Source organism: Chenopodium album, chromosome 27 (genome assembly GCF_948465745.1).
Source record: "Chenopodium album chromosome 27, dcCheAlbu1.1, whole genome shotgun sequence".
Classification (NCBI taxonomy): Eukaryota; Viridiplantae; Streptophyta; class Magnoliopsida; order Caryophyllales; family Amaranthaceae; genus Chenopodium; species Chenopodium album.
In genome coordinates, this window is record NC_137860.1 from 8,082,458 (window position 1) to 8,103,000 (window position 20,543).

The following is a 20,543-nucleotide window of genomic DNA, read 5'->3' on the forward strand; positions in this document are numbered from 1 at the left end:
AAATCTACTCTTTCTCTCTCTACAATTAACTCTCTACATCTACAATCAAGGTAGATGTGGGTTGAAGAAAGAAAGGTATATCGTTAGACGAGGCTCAAAGTGGTTTATCAAGAAAGGATTATGTATATGAAAGGTGAAGATAATATGATAGGCTACAAGGGGTGCCTCAAATCATTGGTATACCTTGTGCTTAGTTCGACTTCTTTTTTTTATTTTTTATTTTTTATTTTTTATTTTTTTTATTTTTTCAATGCGATGATCGTATGCTCATTTTATTAAAGAAAAGAAAGAATGATCCTACAAAATAAATCTAAGGGAAAATAAAAGGTGCCTATACTAGACTTAATGGGGAAAAAATGAATAAAAAAAATAGAAAAAGGGGTCATGAAATCTTGTCACTGAAGCTCGCCTCGCGTCTTGTGCTTTATTATCACTCGGTCTTCTTGCCAGCTGGAGGTATTAGAAGCTTGTTATTATCAATCAAATATTAGATGGCCTCTTTTAGCTTCCAACAACTCTCGGTAGCATGTCCCCTACCTTGATGGTACTTGCAGTGTGCATCTGGGTTCCAACTAGGTAACCTCTTTTAGGTACGGGATCTTGAATAGGTCCAATGGGAGTAATGAGTCCTTTGGCATGGAGTCGATCGAAGGCAGCATCATAGCTCATCCCAATAAGGGTGAACTCTTTCCTTAGTTGCTTTTTAGGTCCTTGGTTATCCATGGCTAAGACTTCATTGAGGTCGAAGGTACTAACATTGTTACTAGAGTGGGCGTTTTCGGAAGAAGAAGGATTGTCATTCTTCTTTCCTTCCCAGCCACTATGGTTACTATTGTTAGTAGGTTTCTATTTTTCAAGATCATCTTCGATTTCAATACCTATGTCATAGACGGCCTTGAAAGTATTCAAATTGTGTTGATATTTCAAATGTTTTGAATACTTGTCTTGAATGTTCTTAATGAACATCCTTATAGACTCCTTTCCAGTTGGAACCTCAACCATATTAGCGGAAGTTTCCCTCCACTTGTTGAAGAAAGTGGTGAACCCTTTGTTTTCCTTTTGCTTCAGCATTTCGAGTTGTCTATGGTTAGTTTCAAATTGAATGTTGCACTTATATCTATCAATGAAAGTATTTTTTTATTCCATCCCAAGTAGAGGTCTTCTCTTTATCAAGAGAAAAGAACCAATATTGACAAACGGTTTCAAGAGATAGTGAGAACAAAAGGTGAAAAATATTTCTATCAATCCCCTTAATGTTCATTATAGTTTTAAAAGCCCTTAAATGAAAGTAAGGATTGTCCGTTGCTTTGAACCTAGGGATGTCATTGGCATTGAACTTCTGCGGATGAAGCTCCTTGTCCACCGAGACCCCTTGCGAGCTAATGCCCTAGAACCTGTAGTCACTAGAGAGCTTGCTCAAGCTTTCTTGCATACGCTCCATTTGTTGTTGCCTCGCAGGGTCATTAATCTGAAGAGCCAAAGCCCTCATCATCTCAGTCATGTTAGCCACGTCCATCCTAAGTTCGTTGACTTCTTCTTCACTCGCCATTATCTTCTTAGCTTTTCTTTTCCGACTAACTGGTTTATTAAAAAGTTGAACTTGAACGAAGGTGTTGTCCTTGATTAAACGCCCTTCCTTTCTTGACCAAGCGATGTGGAAAGGGAAGTTAGGGGTAAGTTTTTTATTATTTTTTTTAACTCAAGCTCTATTCAACATGTAATAGATGGGAAGAGAGCATGTAAGAGAAATAGAAATGGAATGTACCCCCTACTCGAATGACAGAAACGTTTACACCCAACACTCTCTAGACATGGTCAAGGTGTAACATACAAATTAAGTGTGTGCTTCATTAGTGAGTGCAAGTGGCATGCGAAGACTCGTGTCATGACCGTGTGACTAAGTGCTTAGGCTATTAAGGGCTAAACATGGCTATTTCCACCCGCAACTCCAATCAGCCACGCAACTCATAGCAACCAGCAACACCAACCTCTGCCACCTTCCCCTATTTCCACCCGCAACAACCACTATGGTCACCACCGTTTCCACCTCCTCTGCTCCTCCAATTGCAACCGAAAATGAACCCCAATTTCATACCCTTTAGAGCGGGCACTCTGAATTTTGAAGTGGCCGCTCCATTATCACTCACTTTCACCAATTTGAGGCAGAAGGTATGAGCGGCCGCTCCAATGGGTATGAGCGGCCACTCCGTTTTTATCGAGCTTAATCGTACGAATTAATGAATTTGTGCGGCTGTGATTACTTCAATTAATCGAACGGTTGACCACTTGGTGATGGTAGATGATGATGATGCTGATTTACGGTGAAGCTGATGGTATTTGATGGTGAGTGAAGTAGGGGATTAAAACCCCCATTTTAGAGCAGCCGAAATCGAAGAGGAGGATGGGTCTGATGGTGGGATTTGTGGGTTTATTAAATTTCATTTTCTTTTATTTTTATTTTCTTTTCTTTATTCTTTTATTTCTTTCCCTTTTCCTATTTCTTTCTTTATTTTATTTTTCCCCTCTTATTTTTCCTATTTTTTCTAAGTTGTTTAAATACCCATTTTTGGGGGTGATTAACCATCATCTATTATGCTATTTTCTTAGTTAGTTTTAGGAGAGCTTCTCTCTCTTAGGGTTAGATTAGATTATTTTAGAGAGAGAAAGTATATTATTGCTCAATTTTCTTCATTGTATTCAACTTTTATTCAAGTTCATTTCAATCAAGCTATTCTTTCAAGTTTTCATCTTTAATCAAGTTCATCTTTAGTAATCTCTAATCTCTTCTTTTAGCTTTATTTATTTGCTTTATTGTTGCTTATTTTCATTAATCCTTTTAGTTTATCTAGTTATTATTGTTATTTTCATTATATTGTTCTTAATCATGTTTGGTTTTGTGTTTCTTGAGTTTACTTTTAGTTTTGCTATTATGTTTAACCCCCCTTTTTTAGGCTAATTTCTTAGCTAGGGGAAAGGGGTGGAAAATATGTGTTCAATATTGGATGAATGATGATGGTTGGAATGAATACATGCCTTAAATTGATGAAAGACATGATTTTTGATGGCTTGAGATTATTGTTGCACTTTATTTGATTGCCCTCTAGTTTAAATGCATGAAAATGATTTGAACTAGATTAAGATCACCTCTATTTTAATGATTGCATGAGAATGGGTTGTTAAAATGGAGTTTTATGGATTGTGCTTCTTTAATCTCTTGTTTTGATTGTAACTAATAGGATGCATGAGAATGATCCTAATTAGTAAAGACCTTTTTCATTGATTTGCCTAGACTATTGCATGAGAATGAATTGTTTAGGTAGAATCTTGTGTTCTTTAGCATGTTCATCATGATAACCATTATTGTTCCCCTCTTTCTAATCATGTTTCACACCCCCGTACCCCTAGCGTCGTTCTCTCTTGATTTAATTTATTTTATCTTTCTTTGTTTGTAGTTTTAGTGCCTTCAATAAAAAAAACAACAAAATTATCCTTTCCTTGACTCTTGCTTAGTGAACTTGATGTTTAACTTGCATGCTTCCTTTTGGGTTCGACCCTATACTTACCCTTATACTTGTGTTAGGGTAGCTTAGGTTATAAATAATTAATTTGATTAGGGAAATAGTTTAACGACCTATTTCATGCCTATCAAATCCACTTCTTAATAGATTTAAGTCGTAAAATCCGTGCTTAAGGTTAAAATGGTATTTTCATAAAAGCTAATATTTTATTCCAAGCAAAACTCTAAAAACATAATTATCAATCCTAAATCCATTAGGATTTAAGAGAACCTTCTAGATAATTTTGGAAGACTATAATCAATCCTATTAGCTTTAGGAATGACAAATAATAATAGGTCATCCTCTAGATCATTGGGCCGCATGCAAGTACCAAATCGGGCCCAACTTAGTATTTTGCAAATAATTTCCTCATTATTCATCGGAATTGGGCTTAAAATATATTTTTGGAAACCTCTTATCGAGCCCTATCCAACTACACTATTATTGGACCCTTATGATAGACCAAACTAAATTGACTGGCTATTTTCATAAATAGAGTAGATTTTTGAAAACATAAAGAAGGATTTTTAAATAAAAATTACTGCAACACTAGACCTTTCACACTTTCACCTCATTCGATTATTAAACGACATGAAAGGTATTCATCACTGGGTTTGGTTTTGGGGAGACACAATTGGGTGTCTACGCTAGTATCATGTTAAGATGTTTTTGTTGTTTTCTAATATCTTATTAGTACCATGTTAGGGTTAAAGCTTTGATCTTTATTGTTTAGTAACATGCTAGGACTTGTTATTAATCTTGTTAGTATCATGCCTAGGATCTTGCTATTATTATCAAGCCCTATTGTGTCTTATGATATTATGATGATTATGATTATGATCGTTATGATTATTATGTTGCTTGATGTATATTAATGTTATTGCTTGATCACACCTTTTATGCAGTTTAAGAAGAATTTGTACTTGAAATCACGCTTAATAAGATAATTAATAATTTATATAATTTCAATTCAATCGCCAATAATAATTTGTTTGTGCAATAATGATCAACCAAAGTAGCATAGATATAACAGGTCTAGGGTTAACTTAATGATTGCATGTTAGTCAGAAAGCGCATATGAATATGAGAAGAATAAAGTAGAGACCTATTTTTAGGGCGGGTTCAATCTCTTTTAGATTGGATTCGTACCTTCATCCCCGGATATCCAGTCATGGTTCCAGACCACTATGGAGTTAGCGATCTCTAGGATCGTGAAGGGGTGTAACCTTCACCCGTGAATGGTTTACAAGTTCCTAAAACTTGTTGGCGACTCTTTTACTCTAGCTTTTGTAGACATCTACTTTTGGCCTCCTGTCCCAACAGGAAGTGCAATGTCGATAAATATAACCATCTTCGTGTTGGATCAAAGTAAAGAATGCTTATGGATTACTGGTTAAACCGCAAAGACGCAAAATGACTAGTCTAACCCAAAAACAAATGTAAACAGGGTCCAATTAACTAAACTCGATCATAATTAGGCTAAAGCCCGTGCTTAAAGCCCAATAGTGACAAATTTAGAAGCGCCTAGGTTAAAATTAATGCTGCCGCAGAAAAAGCCGCGCGCATCTTAATGAGTCGCGCTGGGCTAGCGCGTGCAACTAATTTAGTTACGCGCGAAACCCAGCACAACTTTTAGTAATGCTCTCGCGGAAGATTCAGAAATTTCATAAAAATATATAACCGAATCTTACCATAATGCCGCGCGCAAGACATTCAGTTACGCTGCCCATAGCAGCGCAACCAAATTACTTGCGTTGGGATGTCGCGCGCAGTCATCCAGATGCACGCGACACCTGCTGCGGCAGAATACTTTAAACCCTAATCGTACTCATTCCTTATAAATAGAGGCTTAATCCGAGGCTTAAACACACAGAAATTAAACTAAAATCCTGAATGAAATCTTGTGAACTTGTGCTACCAAACCCCTCTTGTCCTAAATACTCAGCCCTTTGATATTTTGTTACTACGGTGGAGGTTCCCGAACAAGAAGGAGTCCATAAGTGTTCTAAACAGAGATCTAGCAAGGAGAAGTGGTAAAATCCCGAGCACTTAGATAAATCACCTTTATTGTCTTGTGTAAAAGAACTTTAATGAATTAATTAGTGTTGTTTGATCACGTAAAAGGATTTCTTAATTAATCAATTCCACATAGTATCTTGCGTTAAATAAAGATTAGAATTGAATAATTAATTGATTGATTGATCACTTAAGCCAAGGGGAATCTTGTTTATTTTTGCTCTTTTCACGAATGTTGATTAAATAAGAATAACGACTTTGCAGTGTAATTCCTACGTGATTGATGCATGTAAATAAAATCAACTAACTTAGTTTTATGTATCACGTTGCGTATATTGTTTGGTGATGAAATTGTAAAAAAGGAAGAGCTAGTAGAAGCTGCACTAGGGCTAGGATAGCGATTCCCCCCTATAGGGAACGTTATTTTAGTACCCTCGCTCCCGAACTCATTTCTGATTTATGTAGACCGAATTCTAATTCAAGGTCCCTAAAATAGTTAGGAATTCAAATCCTAATACACCCTAACAAGTGTAAAGTCCTAAGCTTCTAAAGGGCCATGGGCATCTAAGGAGAATGATCCCCTATGATGGGAACACCCTCCTTACAGTGGCTACTCCACTGGGGACTTAGAGGTTACAAGATTAGTTCTTAGTTATAGTCCATGGTTTCCAACACTAGGTTGCCTATGGGTTGTAACAGGAATTAACTTGGAAAACTCTAGTTAGAGAGCGAGACTTGAACGCATAATATCTTCCTTTTGCACAAAAGTAAAAACCAAACAAGCAACATTGCATCATGCATAATCATAGCTCACTTTAACCTTTGGGGATTGGTTCATTGATTAGAGGTTGCCAACACTAGGCTTCTATCCAGAAATCAATAATAATCATCCAACCTATATCGCAAACAAAATGTTGGGAGAACGATGCCATGATTCAACACGTTGAATGATTGATTTGTGCATCGTTTCTTAAGATATGGTACCTTTGGAAATCCAAGCTTTTGACCATATAATGGCATTGTGTGAATCATGGCTTATGATATGCTTTATGTGATTACGTGACTATATGCGACGTGTTAGGATAGTCTTTTTTATTTTTAGTTTGGTTTAGGTTCCCAATTACAAAGTTGTCTCTTCGTAATTTTGAGTCATATTTGAAGGGTAACATAAAAAAAATCGGAAAAAAAAATGATGACAAATAAAAAAAACGCTCGAATAAAAAAAAATTAACGAGCAAGTGGTGCACGCCACTCATTGAGTTGCGCGACCCCGACAAGCGCAATTGATTGAGAAGCGTGCGCTAGCCGTGTGCAGCCTAGTCACTTGCGCGCACCCACTGCTACGTGCCATTTTGATTTTTTTCGAAAAACAAATTGGCTCATTCAAACATTATCTTCATTGAAGAATTGTTTCGGGGTGATGTTATCCGTTCGAATATATCTTGCTTTCTTTCCTCTTTCTTTTTTTCTAAACAAGCATAGCGATTTACTTATCCTTTCGTACTTCTTTTAGGGCCGGTTTTCAAGTTTGGAACTGTAGGCGTCGTTTGAAGTGCGCCTACGTTAAAGCATGTGTGAATATGTTTGGCACTCATAGGAAGTGGGAATTGACATATACGATTAGGGACAACGGTTAGGGACAAGGAAAGTAGGGAGCCGCCAACAAGTTTTTAAGGAACTTGTAAACCGTTCACGGATCATAAAAAGCAACCACGAAAAGAGACACGATAGGCAACAACAATTGACCCGTGAAGGTTACACCCCATTCATAATCCATGAGATTACTAACTCCATATGGTTCGGAACCACGAAAGGAGGATCGGGGATGATGGTACGAAGTGAGTCATGGAGTCACATTCGCCCGTATTGGCCTCTACTCGATTCTTATAGTAAAAAGTATTCCTGTAATCTCAAAGGCATGCGAACAAAATATTCAATTTGCTCCAAACTATTATTATGCTGAATTGGTTTAATATTAATGCACACATTATTCTAAAATATTGGTGATCACTTGATTAAATAACAAGATTAAAAAGGAACCTAAACTGGTTGTCCAAATTATCTTATCGGTCGTGATTTTCAATTACATGTTCCCTTTAAACATGCAATACGGTGATCATAAATAATAATAGAATAAACATTAATATTGGAAACAATTTAACAATAATAACGTTAGTCAAATCAAATAATAATAATCCTAATCATGATATTAGCAATATAAAATAAAATATGTAATTAAATTAATTAATTACTCACATTCCGCGCGTTTCTATAAATTGTTACATCATGAACAAATTGTTAGTAACTTCAATAAATAATAAATCAAATGGAAATTAAATTAAATAAAAGGTAGAGTTGATTTGGTCCAAACCCTCAGTTAGTTCTACCTTCCACGCCTTCGTTTAAGTATAGAACTTCGGGTGTTTTATGGACTCCTTGGAGTGCTTAAGGGATGTATTATAAGAGAATAGGGTGGCTAGGGTTTAAGCTAAAGAGGGGAGAGAAAGAATGATTTTTTGGTGTATGGAGAGATAGAATGATTTTTTTGTGTAGAAGAGAGGAAGAGAGAATGATTTGATGATCAAGCTTGTTGATGATTGAAAAAGGGGTGATATAACCTCTATTTATAGGGAAAAAAGAGGGTCGAAGAATCAAGAAAAGATAGAGTTCGAATCGGAATAAAACTCTTGCGATAGACAGCAGTTTTTGCGGTTTTTGTTTTTATCATATCTTTTGATCCAAAAATTGGAATACAATAAAAAAGATATCGTTGGAAAGATCTTGAAGTCTACTTTCTAACCCAATTAGAATCAGATTAAAATATTCTGTAAAACAAAAGATATGGCCGAAATAGTGGGACGGTGTCAGTTTTGAATAGAGTTTCGTATTTCATTCATATCTTTTTTGTTATAGCTCAGAATTAATATTATAATATATAACTGGAAAGATAATTTCAAGGGCTATCCAACCATATAAGATTTAGATTAAAACTATGAAGCACGAAAATAATATCTGTCAATCTTTGAACGTCTTTCAATTCGAATAGAATTAGGACTTTCAAAAATAAAAGTTTTATTCAATTTTAAACGCTTTAATCTTATCTTTGGGTATTGTGTAATTAAGATATTTTAGAAAATTATAGAAGCTTCTAATTAATCCTAATTGGATTAGGAGTGGTATTTAAGCCTTTGGACCCTCCACATGATCATTGGGTCGTAGGTAAGGTGGGCTTAGGTTCGATTTAGACTCAGTTTAGTATTTTGGCCATAACTTATTCGTTATAACTCGGATTTGGGCTTATAATATATCGTCGGAAAGATCTTTTCAAACCCCATCCAAATATTAAATCATTGGACCCATATTATGGACCAAAATAAACTGGTCTAAACGTTTTATAAAAAGGACATGAAATGAATGATTTTAATGGACACGAAATGAATTATTTTGGGTTTAAAGGCACGAAAAGAGGAAAATAAGTTATGGTTTGGTGAAATGGGTTACAAATTGGGTTGGTTTATGAAATGTATTGGGAATGAACATGGATTTAAGCACTCTAAAGATTACATACTCAACCCAACCAATAGTGGCGGTGAAAGGTTGTTCTTCATCGGGTTTGGTTTTGGGGAGACAATTTTAGGTGTCTACAGGAACGAAGACTCCCGGGCACTCGCATTCTACGTTTACCATCAAATAATCAATCCCTTTCAAACCGCCTTCCCTCGACAACTAGTCTTAGTTCAACAACAATGTCAACCATTGAAGAACTTCAAGAAGAGATTCTTCGTTTGAGAGAGGAAAAGGCTTAAGAAGCCAAAAAGAAAAGAATTGAGAAACTCGAAAGGCTGAAAAGAAAAATGTTGAAACCTTAGCCTTGCAACAAAAGATGGAACAATTGTCCATCAAAGAAAAGTTGTTAGAGAAGCTAGTTCTTCGTTCTACACTGAGGAACAAGTACTTCAACGCAGAAAAGTTTGCTCCTCCCGCAGAACTTGCTTTACCAAAAAAGTTCGTAGCTACGGACTTGCCAATATTTAAGGTGACCTATAATCCAAAAAATCATTTAATGTGTTTTGCTGGCACCATGGCATTAAAGGGAGTTGATCCTAAGCTTTATGATTTGACTTTCCCTTTATCTCTAGACCAAGCCACGAGAGAGTGGTACTATGGGCTAGATCCAAAATTCAAAGCGACATGGGAAGATGTAGTTTCGGCTTTCATTACCCAATATGAGAGTAACGTAGAGTTCAAATCAACTAATTAACCCAAGCAACAACCCGTGCATTGAACAGGCCAAAAAGCTAGTTGACATTGATATATGTGTCAATTAAAGTATTGTGATTAGTATGAAACGAAAGAAGTATTTTTCTAAACATAAAATCTTCCCATTTCGGCTTGGCCCGACCAAATGGCCCATCCCTCCCTTTTGATCACCTCAATCCCTAGTCCCCACCAACAAGAGGTGTCAAAACAGGACCCGACCAACCCGCTTTGAAATCAATTGAAAAATATCTGATTCAGATTTCGACTCACATAAACTAAATACGTAGTAATTTAGCATAACTCAAGTTTAAAATTAAACCTGACTCAATATCACCAAACCCGACCCAAACACCCAAATTGACACCTTTACGGCTATATACCACTCTTTGTTTATGCCCCCCGTACTGTTTTTCCTTTTCAATCGAACACGCCTCTGTTGTCGATTGATCGGCCGACGGTGAAAAAGCTGAGTACTTCTTCATAACTCTTTTTCTTTCTAACTCTGCTCATCACATCGAAAATTGCACCACCATTTTCAATTTCAATTTCTTCTCTAATGGAAGATTAGAGATTCTATCTCTCTCTCTTTTTCTCCTCTTCATTTCAACCTTTGTTTCTCTCTCCTCATTCTACCTCGGTTATGGCTGATAATTCCAAGGACGACCTTCTTCAGCTTGTTAAGCGCATCAGTGCTTATCTTACCTTTAAAATGTCCAATTTATTCACCATCGCTTCCCAGAAATTGGTACCAATTTTCCTTGTTTTTATCGTTGTTTTTGTTGATTATTGGATCTGATTAGAATTTGTACCTGTTTTTCATGATTTCTGACTTTTCTTAGCTTTAATTTGATTGCTTTTTGGTTGAATTGTTGAATTTTGCTTTCAATTGATTAATCTTTCCAGCTTACACGTTTAGGTTTTGATGATTGATTGATTAGTCTTTCAAGCTTAAAAACCTTTGAATTGAACATGTTGAATTGCAACTTGGTTGCTTTTTGGTTGAATTGTCGATTTTTTCCGTTTAGGTTTTGGTGATTGATTAATCTTTGAAGCGTAAAAACCTTTGAATTGAACATGTGGAATTGAATTGCAATATTATCAGATTTGAAAACCCTTTTAATAATTCTAGAAATCTTAAATTTTTGTGTGTTGTGTTTGGAATTAGGATTTATTTTCTGTTGGTGCTCTTGCTGGACTTGCTATTGCAATTGTTTTTACGTGGAAAGTATTTCCAAGTGCCCCACAACCAAGGCAACCGAAGAGGCAGCCTACTAGAGCTACTACTTCTTCCGGTGCCACTTCGGAGACGGTTACCTTGGACCCTTCTGGTGCTTCGGCATCATCAGAGGATTTGAGGGCGCAACATGTTGTTGATGATTTCTTTCAGCCTGTAAAGGTATGATTGTCTCGATTCTTGCTGTCGAACCATATTCTTTGAAACTTTACTGAATGATATCTTCCTCTTGCTTTTCAGCCAACATTGACGCAAATTGTCAGGCAGAAGTTGTGTGAAGGGAGAAAGGTATACTCTCCTCTTAGATATTCCAGGGTTTGTATGTTTATGTTATATTGAATCGCCTGAGTAAAAATATTCACAATAATGTCCATGAGTATTGTGTAAGCATTCTCTTAGAGCCTCAGTTGTGAAGAGTGTATGTTATTTTATTACTGTATTAAACTGAAAATTTACTTTGGTGTACACTTTGATTCACTCTTAGAGCCTCAATTGAGAAGAATGCATGCTTTTGTTGCATTGTTATGTTATTGTTGAGCAATTACGATTTATATTAAAGCTGTAATTTGGACCTTGTCACCAATATGAAAACTTGAATTCTTTTTCAAGTCATGATTATTGTTTAGAAAATCATAAAAGTGTCCTGTATTATTATAAAAAAAAATGTTACAAAAATTTCAATCTGCCGATTCTTGTCATGCCTTTGAGATGGACTTTTGCAACACCTTGGTCACTGTGAGCGTAGCCACAACCATGATGAACCATAATTAGACCACTGAAATATCTTTCTAGTTATAGCAGGAATTTTTACCATGTACTTTTGAGGTTATAAGGAAAACATGTACTCTCATAATCAACCTAAAATAGATTGACCATGATTATATTAATATACCTTCACCATCACACCACCATACCATCACCACCGCCGCCCACCTTCACCACCCTTTTCCCCAACCCCACCACCAAAATTTCCAGCCACCAACTTGCCACCCCTCCCCTCAAACACTCAGCCGCCCCTCCCTTCCCCCCGAACCACTCAGTTTCACCGCCCCCATCCTCGAAACCCCTCCTCGTGAAACCCTCAACCGGCCCTCCCCCTACCCTTGAAATCATCAGCAACCCTTTCCCCTCCCTCCGAATCACTTTTCCCTTCCCTCGCTTCTTCTTGCACCTCTCTCGGTGGGGATACGTTAGGGGTAGTTCAGGATTTTGTGGGGAGGGGAAGATACGATTGGATTGTTCGGGGAAGGGGGAGCTGTGCCATGGTGCTTCAGGCGTGGGGTAAGTGCGGCTCGGTGATTCAGGAGGAAAGGGAAGAGTGGCAACAAATTTTAAGGGACGGGAAAGGCGGGAGGGTGAGGGGTGGCTGGGTGATTTCAGTGGTAGGGTTATGGTAAAGTTCACTGAAGGATGTGGTGGGAGTGAGGGTGAGGGTATGGTGGGGTGGTAGTGAGGGTGTTAATTGTGTCAGAAGTATTAAAATAAAGCTAGATTAAGGAAAGATTATAATTTTAATGCTATTAAAGGGATTTATGAAAAAACATAGCTACCAATGAGAATGCATAAGTGTATCTGGCTACCAAATTGAAAAACCCAGAAAAAAAAGTACCCTTGATGACGATAAAGAGTTATTTTGTCTACAAAGCACTCCCAACTCTATGTTTTACACCCCATTTAACTATTTAAGGTTTACAGCTAAGAAAAGTGAGATAAAATGCTGTTTAGATTGGAAATGGGTTGCATGGGCTATACACAGGGGCAATATTATATTGTGGTAGGTGATTAATTAGTTAGTTAACAATATTGATCTCTGTATGCTGTCAATGGTTTATGATAAAAAAAAATAAAAATGATTGGGATCCCTGCAATGCATTCTTTCCTCTCACGTGCATGTGACATATGAACTTCCTTGGGCTATAGTTTTGAATTATGCATAACTACATAAGCCTCTTATTCGTTGTATGATAGCAGTCCTTGCCTTAAACTGTGTAGGTGACCTGTCGTTTGCTTGGTGTTGTCCTTGAAGAAACTAGTCCTGAAGAGCTTCAGGTATTTATATTATTTTAATTTTTCTGATCTTTGGATGAACAAGTAAAATGGTTGAGTGCATTTTAATTTCCCCCCTGTTTATGCAGTTGAAAGCAACAGTTAAATCTTCTGTTTTGGAAGTGTTGTTGGAGATTACAAAATTCTGTGACCTGTATCTCATGGAAAGAGTTCTTGATGATGAAAGCGAAGTATGTACACCACTTATGGAAATCCCATTGTGTCATGATGCTTTAGTTCTTTTTTCCTTGACTTTATTTTCTTTTAAAATGTTATCTGCTTGTGATTTTGAGAGAGGATCATTATTTTATTTGTTCTTAATTAATTTCTGAAGTCTTTGCTAAAATCATGGTCAATATTGATTGATTGATTCCCCCTCCCCCTCCCACACCCCTCCTCTCTTTTTTTTTTTTTTTTTTGACAAGAAGAGAAAGGATTTCATTAATGAAAGATAGTCAAACGACACTTACAAACAATTCTGAGGAAATGTAAAATTCCAATACAAATACAATTCACCTTAGAACTAGTTACATCGCAGATTTGATCAACGATCGCCTTTATAAAAATCTTCATCTGAAGCAATACAATCTGTGAGTTAGCACTAATTCGGCTTGAGATCCACATATGAATAGTTGTTTGGGTGAAAAAACTCATATGGCCTTCTAGACACTTTTGGAGATTGTGAAACCCTAAATCTTCAAACTTTGATAGAGAAGGAGAAGATTGAAGGAAAACCTTTAAAAAAAAGAAGAAAAATCTAGCAATGGAGGCTAGAAAAACCCTCCTAAGGGAGAAACCCTAGAGGGAACTAAAACACCCTCCCAAGGAGAAAACCTAGAGGGAACCAAATTTTCCCACACCCCTCCTCTCAAGAGGGAACTTGTTACTTTTATGTATAAATACAGGATCAACTACCTTTGGACATTTTTTTTTCCTCTAGCCCCCCCACCCCCCCTTTTTTTGATAATTGCATACTATGACTATCTCTGCCACATCTCTAAACTAGATCAATGTGCACATGATGTGTGCTTTAAATTTCATTAACGGTGTGTTTGTATAAAGAAATGGGAAAGAAAAGAAGGGGAGGGAGGTGAAGGGGAGGGGAGGGAAGAAAGATGAGTTTTCCTTCCAAATTTCTTTATTGTTGGAGAGATCAATTTCTCACAATTTTAATCCCTCCATTTCTCTTCCCTCCAATTCCCCTTCCTTCCTCATTCCATATCCAAATGAAAGATAGGTCATCCCTTTATTTCCCTTCCCTTCCCTTCCCTCCATTTCCTTCAATCCAAACAAAGTGTAAGTAATCATTTTAAATGAGTAAATGAAAGGGAAGGGCGTATTAGGTATATCATGTGAACAACACTACCTCACCCCTTGGCTTATATTATGAAGATAAGGATCAAAATTTTTTAGGTTTAGCAATGGCTATTTTAATTCTAGATTTCTTATCTAACAATACACCTATTAAGATACGTATTAAGAATTTTATGGGAAATAACAAGATGAGAAAGGCGCCTTATATGTTAAAATTATTTAGCTCCTATAACTTTTCTCATCTATGTGATGGAGAGAATTTGCATGTATGTATGTACTCCGTATTTGTAAAATTAGTAGTTTCATGATTCTATAGACAAGTCTAATTTTTCATAAAAGACAGTATTCAACCTATTACAGCCTTGTTCCAATCATGATTTGACTGGCTATTTTCATCCAATGTTTCATATGTGATTGTTTATTGTTGTTTTCTTTAAGTTTTGCTGGTTTTAATCTACGCTGAACTACATCTAGTGTTGTTTGATTTGGCAATTACCTTTTTTTTTGGTTATCAAAAGTGAAACTACTTTAAGTTTTCTGAATCTGTTTGCACACAACTGCTTCTATTATTAATATACGATCCTTGTTGATGAATGTGAATGGATTATGTCATTAGTGGAATTTATTGCATCTATTCTAGATATTTAATGCTTTGGTAGTCTTTTGAACCTTTACTAGTGAATTGGTGCTTTCCTGTTTCACTCATTAATTTTTCCCTTTATTGTGCAGAAAAGGGTTCTGATGGCTCTGGAGGAAGCAGGGATCTTTACATCTGGAGGTTTAGTCAAAGATAAGGTATATTCTTGTCTCAACAAAAGTCACGAAAGCTTTATTATGTCTTCTATCAATATATTTGGCAAGGATTTGTGGTGTATGTATTGCTCTTCAGTGAGGGGTTATCTATCATCTATCTGCAAATTTTACCTAGCTGGTAAAGATGGATATACTTCACTAACTGTTTTATTTGATTTAGATGATTTTCGACTGCTAGTGCTTCTAACAAGTTGGAATGATGATATTTTTTTTATTTTATTTTTATTTTTTTTTTGGGTGTGTGTGTGTGAAATAATAATCGGTAGCCTTTTTTAGAACTTTCTCTAATCTGACACTAAAGGTTGTGAAGATCAATTTCCTTAAAGTCTATCATGTTGCATGGTTAGAAGAAGTCTAATTAGCTCCTATAACTATTTTACATGTGCATAAAAATAAATTCTCTAATTATCTTCCCCCTTTCCTTCTTAATCCCCAAGAGATTATAATTGGATTGATGACTTTGTCTTTTAGTTAACCATTGTTTGTCAGTCATCTAATTGAGTTTGATTGCTAATAGGATCATGGGTGACTTAGTTGTTAGTTGAGCGATGTGAGCCGTGAGGTGATCCGAGGTCTTGGATTATTAGGCTAGTCTTATACTCTTATATGGTGACTGTCTTCTTATGATCTGTTGTGGTTATGGTGCTTTATTTTTATTTTTTTTGGGTTTTGTAAATGGTCAATATCTATACTTATATATTAAAAAGCGTGCCTAAAACCGTTCATGTGCCACGTAAATCTGCACAAGCATTGTGCCTTGTCGTCATTTAACTAGCATTGAGTCACGTCACTACTAGCATTGCAACAATTACTCCATTTCATCATTAACTAGAAAAAACATTCCCCAAGTTTCGAATACTGAACCTCATGAATATAAGATCACACTTCTTACCATCTTAGCCAATACTAACTTATGTTCATTATATACACATAAATATATATATGATATATCTTTGAGTTAGTACAATAAAAGAATAAAAAATAAATCTGTAGTCTAAAAAAATAAATAAAGAGGAATAGCCTCAACAATTTAAAGACAATGGATAGTTGTTCTCAATCCTCTTTTTTTTTACTAAAATTATATTTTCAAGTAGCAACCCGGTGCTACGCCCGGGCCATACGCTAGTTATTTATTCTAAATCGCGGTGTGAATGACGCGTGATGTTTTCACACCTATATTTAAGCTTTCTTAAACACTCAGTGATATGATATTGATTTGCTGTGATCCTGTGATATGCTTTTTTGTAATTAAGATTTATACAAATGCAGAATCTAGATCAACTCTTGATTGCAATAAGACATGCATGGTGTCCTAACGATTATATACTGTACATAACTCAGTTTTTAAAAGTGCACCCTAGGCTCACACAAACAGTTGAGCATCCACCTTCTCAGGCACATCACATTCCACAAAGTCCACGCCTTCTCAGGCACAACACATTCCAGAAAGTGCACGCCTTCTCATCACTTTATCCAAGGCGCAAGGTGCAAGGTGCAGAACCTTTGACACTCTGCAATGTGTTTGGGTACACATGCTTTTGAATTTTTGAAAAATCAAAATTATTTCAAATTAACTGTTCCCTGGCTTCTAAATTAATATAATTGAGCAAGATGCCTTTATTATTATATTGCTATTACTATATAATTTAAGACCACAATGGATCCATGAAATTTCTTTTATGTCAACCATAAATTGAAATCCCAAATTTGAAGAAAACCCTAAATTACAAACTGGGAAGTAGCGGTGGCCAACAACTCGTCCGCTTGAGAGATTGCCAGCGAGCTATCCCTGGTAGACTGGAAGTGGCCAGGGCCCAGCTCCAGTTGCTCTAGTGGTTATCAGACTTATCACTGGTTAAGCATTTTCAGGCTAGTACTTTATTCACTCCCTTGTGGTCTTCATTTACTCCCTCTTTAATCTTTTTTCTATCATTCTCTCCCTTCCTCGTCTTTTTCTGTTATCCTTTTTCTTCTTTCTTGTCCATTCGCTTACATGCACTCTATGAAGATTCTGAACTTTCAGAATTCTGTGCTGTTCCTCTCTTTCTCTCTCATATATGCTTTACAGTGGGTGCCCACAAACTAGTGAATCAGTGAGATAGTCAAGTAACTGATCTTGTCCCTCTCTTTTCTATTTTCTTATCTTTTTCTTTCTATTAAATTCAAAAAAAATAAAATCCACTTATTTAGTCTAGTATATATTTTGCTAACATAATTCTAAATTAGGCTCTTTTACTAAAACCATCAAGCACCACAAAATTGTGGAAAGGATTGTTATCTCACAATCATGAGTTTGTGGGCTGAATCCCTTCCAGAGGCAACTTGGGGGTAGAGATTCCCTTACCTTCCCCCTCCGGCTCTTCCCCACCTCTACTCCCAAGGGGCCTTGCCCGCGTATGTGGTAGCGCGCCTTCTCGTTGCTTACCAAAAAAAAAAGTAATAATAATTAAAAACTTTTAATTTTTTTTTTTTTTTAAAAAAAAAAACATTGCAAAACAGTTTGACCCACACAAACGCATTAAGTTGTGGTTTGCAATGCAATTTGGTTTCAAAAATTTTGGAATCCACAACTAAACCTCAAACCGCATTTTGGTCAAAATTTCAAGCCACGTGCGCACACTGCAATTTTGAAGCCGCAAACTGCATTAAAAAAATGCTTTGGTTCACTTTGAATAACCCTGTATGCCGATATTTCAGTGCGACTATTCCCTACTTTCCAAAGTGAGATGAATGGAAGCTGTGGATCATCTTCTTAACCCACTTTAAGGCACAACATGCCTGTTGAAGAGCTATGGAAGTAAAAGAGTTCAAGTGGTTCTCTAGGACCAAATTAAATTCCCTTTCATGAAATAGAATTTTACCTTGATGTTTTGTTGGGAGCAATGCAAATGGTATGAATGCCAAAAGTTGGGAGAGAGTAACAACTAGCAACTGTTGTTTTTGCTGATATTAGTGTATGTGAACATTAATATGAATATGACTGAATGGCCCATACAGTGATAGATAAGAACTAACCTATAACTTTGTAAATAGATTATAGATGCATAGAAAATGAGGTTTGAACTCACAATAGTGGCAGCATTACGAGCTCAATAATCTATCTTGGACCATTTGGCAAGTGTAAGTGGCAAGTTGAGGGATTGGAGCAATTAGGTAGATTGCATGGTGGCCTTTATGGTTGACAGGTTGGGTCTTGCTTAGTTCTTTGCATGGGCTTCTTCCATGTTGACAAGACTATAAATGCTCCACTTTAGCTCATTTCCGATATTGGGGTTAGATTGGTCTAGGCAACTACTCCAAATCTGTTAATGTTTGCTCTTAAGACTAATTTATTTCCGGATTCTTCTACAATTTTTTTTTTCTCCCTCCGGTGGGATATGGGTAGGTGATCTTAGAATTTACCAGTGGTGGGAGATTTGAGGTTTTCCGGTGATTTTGGGAGGTGAGGAAGCAGGCGAGGAAGGAAGTTGGGGTTGTCAACAGCCGAAGTTGATGCTGATAGAGGAAGTGGTGGTGGGGGAGATTGAATATGCCAGAAGTGGCGGTGGTATGTGGGAATGACTTAATGAGTAGAGAAGAGAGGAAGAAAAGGTTGAAGAAGAGAGAGGAGAAAAAAAGTAATAACTAGCATTGAAATCAGCCTAGTTATTCAGTAAAAAATTGGAAAAGGTACAATATCAGTATATCACATGGGATTTTTGGGACAAAATGGGAAATAAAAACCTAAGCAAGGGTAATTGTGTCTAGAATTGATGTTTTAAAAAAGAAAAGAACAAAGGGGAACACCCTAAACAGAATATGTGAAGAACAATAGGGAATGGAGAGAGTATCTTTCTAGTTTAAATCATCCTTAATTAAATTTACCCCTAATTGTTCTTATATATAAAGGAATAATTCTTATTAGTTACTTTGGTCATATCATATTTGGACTTGTGCAGCAGTAGCTTTTCAGGTGTTGTTTATAAATGAGGCTAAATACTGTCAATCACTGAAAATACTAATGGTAATGGATTGAACTGCTTCTCAGTGTTAATGCAGAGATGGAATGACAAGTACGGTTCATATTTTATAATTTTGCAATTAGGGGTGGTTATATCAGAAAGCCTGCCTAAGAGTGCTTTTTTTTTTGGTGGAGTTTCCTTTATTTTGGTAAATAAAATTAAATTAAATTATGCATGTTTTATTACTCATTGTGAACATCCTCCATTTGCAGGTTTTGTTTTGTAGTACAGAGATTGGGCGTACATCATTTGTGCGGCAACTAGAGCCTGATTGGCATATTGACTCAAATTCTGAAATTACTACACAATTAGCGGTAATCACTTATTTTACATTTTGATTTTCATATACTTCACTTTTTTTGTGATTAATGATGTCAATTTACTGGTTCCAGAGGTTCATCAAATATCAGCTTCATATTTCTCCCAGCAGACCAGAACGACTGGCATCAAATGTGTTTAATTCAACATCCCTGGAACATTTCTTTGGATGTGTGTGATATTTAGAAGACAGTAGATCTGCAAATGCTTTGTGCTGCTTTCAGTTGCTGCCTTCTTTGCTCTCGTCATATTTGTTGTAGGCTATATTACTTCTCCATTAATTGTGGAGGGCGAGATTTTCTTGTAATATGTGTAGTTTTGGACTTCATTAGTACTCTGACAATGGATATAAAGATCTGTTATTGGCCATAAGCCATAGGTCTGTAATATTGAAAATGTTGAATTGCTGTACTTGAAGTCTGGCATCCCACAGTTTGTCCATTGTTAAAAGATCGATGAATGTTTGTCTATATCTGCAGTGTACGACTTCTATTTAATTACTGAGTTGATGGAATTCTATTTTGTGTTTTACCATGGTTGTAATAATCAATGGAATGATGAGATTCCCTTAAAAAAAAGTTAATTAGATAAAGCGTTTGATAGTCCCATTTACGTATATCGATATAAATCTTTAATTAATTGTAAATATTGAATCCCATGATAATCACTTAATGAAGCCAAGGGCTGCAACTCAGATGAAACGGTATATAGCAACTTAGGGGAAAACAATTAAGGTAATTAATTCCATCTATTTATTTCCTCATAAAATTCATAATTTTACAAGTACTAATTTAAGCACCAAACCAAATATTCTCAAACATCCCTTAGGGCCAGTTTAATCATCTTTGCGTGCAAGTAAAGCATAAATTTATGCCTAATATTATCTACATTCAGAGTAAATCTCTGATTTGGTGATTGTTTTATGCCGGAAACAATATCTAGCTCTAACTTGATCACTTCTTGGTTTTACCAACTGCATTTTAT

General features: G+C 36.2%; 1 protein-coding gene across 1 annotated transcript; it reads left to right on the top strand.

Moving 5' to 3' along the window:
* Positions 1 to 10,243: 10,243 nt before the first annotated feature.
* Positions 10,244 to 20,031, top strand: LOC145619568 (peroxisome biogenesis protein 22-like). Its single transcript, XM_081674283.1, has 8 exons — positions 10,244 to 10,578; positions 10,999 to 11,229; positions 11,308 to 11,355; positions 13,060 to 13,116; positions 13,203 to 13,304; positions 15,157 to 15,222; positions 19,454 to 19,555; positions 19,634 to 20,031. The coding sequence occupies exons 1-8, from the start codon at positions 10,474 to 10,476 to the stop codon at positions 19,736 to 19,738; spliced, it is 816 nt and encodes a 271-aa protein (XP_081530409.1). The 5' UTR covers positions 10,244 to 10,473; the 3' UTR covers positions 19,739 to 20,031.
* The last annotated feature ends 512 nt before the right edge of the window (positions 20,032 to 20,543 follow it).